At 59.9% G+C, this 6029-nt stretch overlaps 1 protein-coding gene across 1 annotated transcript; it reads left to right on the top strand.

Annotated features, from left to right (window-relative positions):
• The first annotated feature begins 366 nt into the window (after nucleotides 1-366).
• Nucleotides 367-3896, top strand: LZTS3 (leucine zipper tumor suppressor family member 3). The gene is made up of 5 exons (XM_012557478.2): nucleotides 367-396; nucleotides 948-1424; nucleotides 1751-2344; nucleotides 2483-2614; nucleotides 3189-3896. Exons 2-5 carry the CDS (start codon nucleotides 966-968, stop codon nucleotides 3894-3896), a joined length of 1893 nt encoding a protein of 630 aa, XP_012412932.1. The 5' UTR covers nucleotides 367-396; nucleotides 948-965.
• The last annotated feature ends 2133 nt before the right edge of the window (nucleotides 3897-6029 follow it).

The following is a 6029-nucleotide window of genomic DNA, read 5'->3' as shown; positions in this document are numbered from 1 at the left end:
TGCGGGGGAGGGGCGTGTCCGCGGCGACGCCTACTGGGTTAGTGTGACCCGGGGGCGCGCCGCAGCGGTAGCTCCCGCCGGCTACCCCTAAAACACTCCCTTTCCCCCCGAGCCTGCCGCCTCGGGGTGCCTGGCTCACGGCAGCCCCACAAGGTAGGTCCTTCATTTCTGTTTTGCAGAGGAGAAAATTGTGGTCCGGGATGGCTCAGTCGGCTGGTCCAGAGTCGCGCAGCTGGTTCTGGCCGAGCCCTGACTGCGGGAGTGAGGCACATGGCTCCTGCAGACCTGGCCTCGGAGGGTCTCTGGCTTGAGGACCTGTCGGCCTTCCAACCCCTTGGAAAGGCAAGGAGAGGAGCCGGCGCTGGTACACTTCTACCCTCGACAGCAAGACTCTAGGTTAGGGGGCCTGGGAAGGACCTCCACCCACAAGTTTTGGATAGGGATGGGTTTCTCTCCCTCCCCTAACTTCTGAGGTTCCTTGTTGGATTCAGGACTGCTGCCCCCTTTCCAGCCCCATCTCCCCAGCCCATGAGGTTAGCATATATGCAGAGTGAAGAACTCCTAAGTTCCAGGGGTTGCAGCAAAAAGCTGAGGGGTCACTGAGTCTGGGAGGCTCATGGAAGAGGTGGGGCTGAAGCAAGAGTTGAGGAATGGAATACACTCCAGGCCTGGGAAGAGCTAAACAGAGCTGAGCAAAGCTGGGAGGGTGTGTGCATGGTGCCGTAAGGGCTGGGCTTTATCAGATGGGAACAGGCAGCCCCCATTACCAAACTATCACACTTACCCCAGCCACATTCCCTCACCCTAGGTACCCAGGGATTCTTGTACCCATCGTAGGGAAGAGGACACTGAGGGGCAGGGTGCAGGTGGTGCTGGGGCTGATTTGGTTGGGAGGATGGAAGTGGGGGTGGGGTCTGACCTATCTGCCTCCCCAACTGTGCCCACAGTGCCCTCCTGGCTTAGTCATGGCGAAGCTGGAGACACTGCCTGTGCGTGCTGACCCAGGGCGGGACCCGCTCCTGGCCTTTGCCCCACGGCCCTCTGATCTCGGACCCCCAGAACCCCGCCTGGCCGTAGGCAGTGTGGGCAGCGGGGTGGCCCATGGCCAGGAGTTCACCATGAAGAGCGTGGGCACCCGCACAGGGAGCGGGGGCATCCAGGGCAGTTTCCCCGGCCCCCGCGGCAGTGGTGGTGGGGCCAGCAGGGAGAGGCCTGGTCGCTACCCCTCAGAGGACAAGGCTCTAGCCAACTCCCTCTACCTCAATGGCGAGCTGAGGGGCAGTGACCACACAGACGTCTGTGGCAATGTGGTGGGCAGCAGTGGTGGTAGCAGCAGCAGTGGTGGCAGTGACAAGGCCCCACCACAATACCGTGAGCCCAGCCACCCACCCAAACTCCTGGCCACCTCTGGCAAGCTAGACCAGGTAAGCCTCCACGGCCTAAGACCCTCACAGCCTTTTTCTGGGGGAAGGATGCAGCTCAGAGGGGTGGACAAAGTGGGCCTTCTTGGAAGTTGGGTTGTGGGGGCAAGGATGGAGGCTGGGCTGGGGAGCCATGGGATGGAACCTGGGGGCCACGTCTAGCTGGTGGGTCCAGGAAGAGACTTGGCTTGGTGGGCCATGGAGTGGAGACCCAACTGAGAGGGATTCCCAGGGTGGAGATCCAATGGGAATAGGAGGTGGGACGGGACAGAGTCCCAGCCAGGCTAAGGCCCCATCCTGATGCCCATACCCCCTTTGCTTTTATACAGTGCTCAGAGCCGCTAGTTCGGCCATCAGCCTTCAAGCCTGTCGTACCCAAGAACTTCCACTCCATGCAGAACTTATGCCCCCCACAGACCAACGGGACCCCTGAGGGACGCCAGGGTCCTGGGGGTGGCCTCAAGGGTGGACTGGACAAGTCTCGGACCATGACCCCAGCCAGCGGGGGCGGGGGCAGTCTCTCTGACTCAGGCCGGAACTCACTCACAAGCCTGCCCACCTATAGCTCCAGCTATAGCCAGCACCTGGCACCCCTCAGTGCCTCCACCAGCCACATCAACCGCATTGGCACTGCCAGCTATGGCAGCGGCAGCGGCGGTAGTGGTGGCGGGTCGGGCTACCAGGATCTGGCAGCCTCTGACAGTGGACGGGCCTCTAGCAAAAGCGGGTCGTCCTCCTCCATGGGGCGGCCAGGCCACCTGGGCTCTGGGGAGGGTGGAAGTGGAGGCCTGCCATTTGCGGCCTGCTCCCCACCCTCGCCCAGTGCACTGATCCAGGAGCTGGAGGAGCGGCTGTGGGAGAAGGAGCAGGAGGTGGCGGCTCTGCGGCGGAGCCTGGAGCAGAGCGAGGCGGCCGTGGCTCAGGTACTGGAGGAGCGTCAGAAGGCATGGGAGCGCGAGCTGGCTGAGCTGCGGCAGGGCTGTAGCGGGAAGCTGCAGCAGGTGGCCCGCCGCGCCCAGCGCGCCCAGCAGGGCCTCCAGCTGCAGGTGCTGCGGCTGCAGCAGGACAAGAAGCAGCTGCAGGAGGAGGCAGCCCGGCTGATGCGCCAGCGGGAAGAGCTTGAGGACAAGGTGGCCGCCTGTCAGAAGGAGCAGGCCGACTTCCTGCCCCGGATGGAGGAAACTAAGTGGGAGGTGCGGGCTGGGGGCTCGGGCCTTCTCCCTCTGTCTCTCCTTCCTTCTCTCCCTCTGGTGAAACCCAGAGCAGTAGCCCACCATTGTCACAAGAGGGGTGAAAGGAGTAGGGGGTACAAGATCAATTAGTTTGTGAGGACCGGAAGCTGCCCCTGGGTTACGTGAGATGGCCATATTAGTTTGCCATGTCTGTCCTGAGTCAAAGGAGCCTGGTGGCGCAGTGGTTAAAGTACTCAGCTGCTAACCAAAAGGTCGGCATTTCCAACCCACCAGCCATTCCGTAGGGGAAAGACGTGGCTAGTCTGCTTCCCTTAAGGTTTACGGCCTTGGAAACCCTATAGGGCAGTTCCACTCTGTCCTATAGGGTCGTTATGAGTCGGAATTGACTCGACAGCAGTAGGTTTGTGCTAATTCAGGAAGGGAGCCCCATGTGTCATTTTTGCCCCCTCTCATGAGGGGCTGAGCCTGAGCCCTGAGGAAGCTTGGTGACTCTGGGGCTAGATAGGGTAGTTGGGTTGGGGTACACAGAGCTCTGTTTTGACCCTGGCCTCTCCTCTCACCTGACCCTACCCAGGTGTGCCAGAAGGCTGGTGAGATTTCCCTCCTGAAGCAGCAGCTGAAGGACTCGCAGGCGGACGTGTCACAGAAGTTGAGTGAGATTGTGGGACTGCGCTCGCAGCTGCGAGAGGGCCGGGCCTCGCTGCGGGAGAAGGAGGAGCAGCTGCTCAGCCTGCGGGACTCTTTCAGCAGCAAACAGGCCAGTCTGGAGCTGGGTGAGGGCGAGCTGCCTGTGGCCTGCCTCAAGCCGGCACTGACCCCTGTGGACCCGGCGGAGCCACAGGATACGCTGGCCACGTGTGAGAGCGATGAGGCCAAGATGCGTCGCCAGGCTGGTGTGGCTGCTGCTGCTGCATCTGCCTCCTTGGGCTCCTTGGACGGGGAGGTGGATGCTGGGGGAGATAGCGGAACGCGGGCCCTACGGAGGGAGGTGGGGCGGCTGCAGGCCGAGCTGGCAGCAGAGCGGCGAGCCCGGGAGCGCCAGGGTGCCAGCTTCGCAGAGGAGCGCCGCGTGTGGCTGGAGGAGAAGGAGAAGGTCATTGAGTACCAGAAGCAGCTGCAGCTGAGTTATGTGGAGATGTACCAGCGTAACCAGCAGCTGGAGCGGCGGCTACGGGAGCGCGGGGTGGCCGGGGGTGCAAGCACGCCTACTCTCCAACATGGCGAGGAGAAGAAAGCCTGGACCCCCTCCCGCCTTGAGCGCATTGAGTCCACAGAAATCTGATCCCCAACTTGGGCATGTGGCCTTTTGACAAATGCCCTGTTGAAAGGCCTGAGTCCCCAGTGTCCCCTCCCCTCCATCTCTCTTTCCTATGTCCCCGATATCCCCAGACCAAAGAGGTTCTCAAAGAAGCTGTGACCAGACCAACACCCTCCCCACCTCAGGTTACCCCCAAGTCCACCACTGCCCCTCTGGGCAGCCCGCTCGGACCCTCCTTTTCAGGAGGGAATGGGGGAGGGCAGAGCGAGTAGGGATGATGGACCCAGGCACAGACAGCCCATGCTGTATCTCTTGGCCCACCTTGTTGGAGACGGCAACAGGCCTGCAGTGCCATAAGGGGCCCCCATCCCTCTGTGGGCCTGGGTTGCTACTGTTGGCCATCCTGTGTCCAGTGATGCTGTGCTCATCTCCTCGGCCACGTAGCCCGAGGGGGCTTGCATGGGGTCTGCCGAAGCTGACAGGCTCCTGGGCTCCTGGCCTCTCCTTCCTGCGGTATTTTTCCCTGGGCAGGTTGGCAGGGCAAGTGGGAGCAGATGGCCTGGCTGTGGTTGAGAGGGCTACCTGCCAGCCCCTCCCCACAAGGTCTCTTGGGCTCAGGCCTCAGAGCCTGGCCTGGTCCTGAGTGTGTGTCTATATATGTGTGCTAGGGAGGGAGAGCATGAAGGCACAGTGCCCAGGGAAGATTTGCTCTCCTGTTCCTGGGAAGGGTCACCTGGAGGCTTCTCAGCTTCACCCTTACCCTCTGGCCAGGATCCCACAGCCTCATTTGCTTGGCTGACCCCACAGCCAGGGCCACTGACCGGTTCTAACTACAGCTATTAAGTGCTACCTGCCTCTCAGGCACTCCCCTTGCTCAGTTTCTGAGGTCAGACGAGTGTCTGTGATGTCTTCCTGTGTCTTCCCCTACTTGATTGTCCCAGCCTCCTCCTGCTTTCATGCTCAGAACGTCATCATCCCAGGCCACGTCTTCCCCAAAGTCTCACCTTTTCTTCCAATAGAAAATTCTGCTTGACCTTTGGTGCACTACCCACCTCCAAGCTCTTCTGGGCCCAAGTCTGAGCCCGAGGCCCTTGAATGAGAAGGGGGTTGATGTGACTGCCCTTGAAGAACCAGGCTGACCTGAAGGGAACACTGACCCCCTCAGCTCCCAGGGCCCTGAGGTGGTCCAGCGTTTTTCCAGAGTAGGCCTGGCGTGGCTATCAGTGTGGGTTGGGAGCCAACGTCACTCCCTTCCTCTTCTTGGGTCCTCTCAGAGTTCAACTCTCCAAGACTGGAAGCGAAAAGCAAATTTCTAATTCACCAGCAATAAATACTGGAGGAGGCTTGGCTCTCAGCCCTTGTATTTCTCTTTTCACTCTCTCTTCCTCCCACACCCAAGACTGGGTTGGGGGGCAGGGTGGAGAGAGCTGGTAACTACTGTGAGTAAGTCCCCCAGCCCCTGACCAGCCTCCTCCCATGACTGGTGACTGTTTGATGAGCTGTGAGCCTCCCACAAAAACACGAGTGCCCCTCTGTGTGGCCTCTAACTCCCTCCCCCCTGCACAGCCCCTTCCAGGTGTCCCTCACCAGGTCTCTGAGTTGGGCGGGGAGGCCATCCTGGCCACCACTGCCCATTCCACTCATACCTGACTGCACCTGGCTCAGAACCTGGGCTTGGGCCAGGAAGGCAGGGAGAAAAGGCATTAGTAGGAAAAAAAAAAATACAACTAGACTCAGCCTTTGGGACTTCCAAACATAAAAGAAATTATATATAAATATATATAAATATATATCTCTACCATATGTGATGGAAAGACTTTTCATTTTCCTTTCCCAAAGAAATAAAATGGAGAAAGCCTCTGGAGTGGCATTCTTTGGCATGTTCGTGTCTTTGCAGGTATGGGAGGTGGGGCCTGGGGTGTGGAGGGCAAAGCTGGAGTAAACAGATTTCCCAGAGGAGGCATGAGACCCAAGGTTGCTCACTAGGCTGTGCCAGGAGGTTAGGCCCATAGCCCAAGCTCCTCCGTTGCCCAGGAGGGGTTGTGGCTCCACGTTTCTGCCCGATGGGGCTTTCTCTTTAGTTCAGAACCTTGGCATCAGGCTGCTGGCCAAAGGCAGGTGATCTAGGACAGTGAGATGCAGTCTGCAGCAGCCTGA

Source organism: Trichechus manatus, unplaced genomic scaffold (genome assembly GCF_000243295.1).
Source record: "Trichechus manatus latirostris isolate Lorelei unplaced genomic scaffold, TriManLat1.0 scaffold00104, whole genome shotgun sequence".
Taxonomy (NCBI): domain Eukaryota; kingdom Metazoa; phylum Chordata; class Mammalia; order Sirenia; family Trichechidae; genus Trichechus; species Trichechus manatus.
Note: the sequence above shows the minus strand (reverse complement) of the source record. Positions and strands in the feature narration are given on the sequence as shown.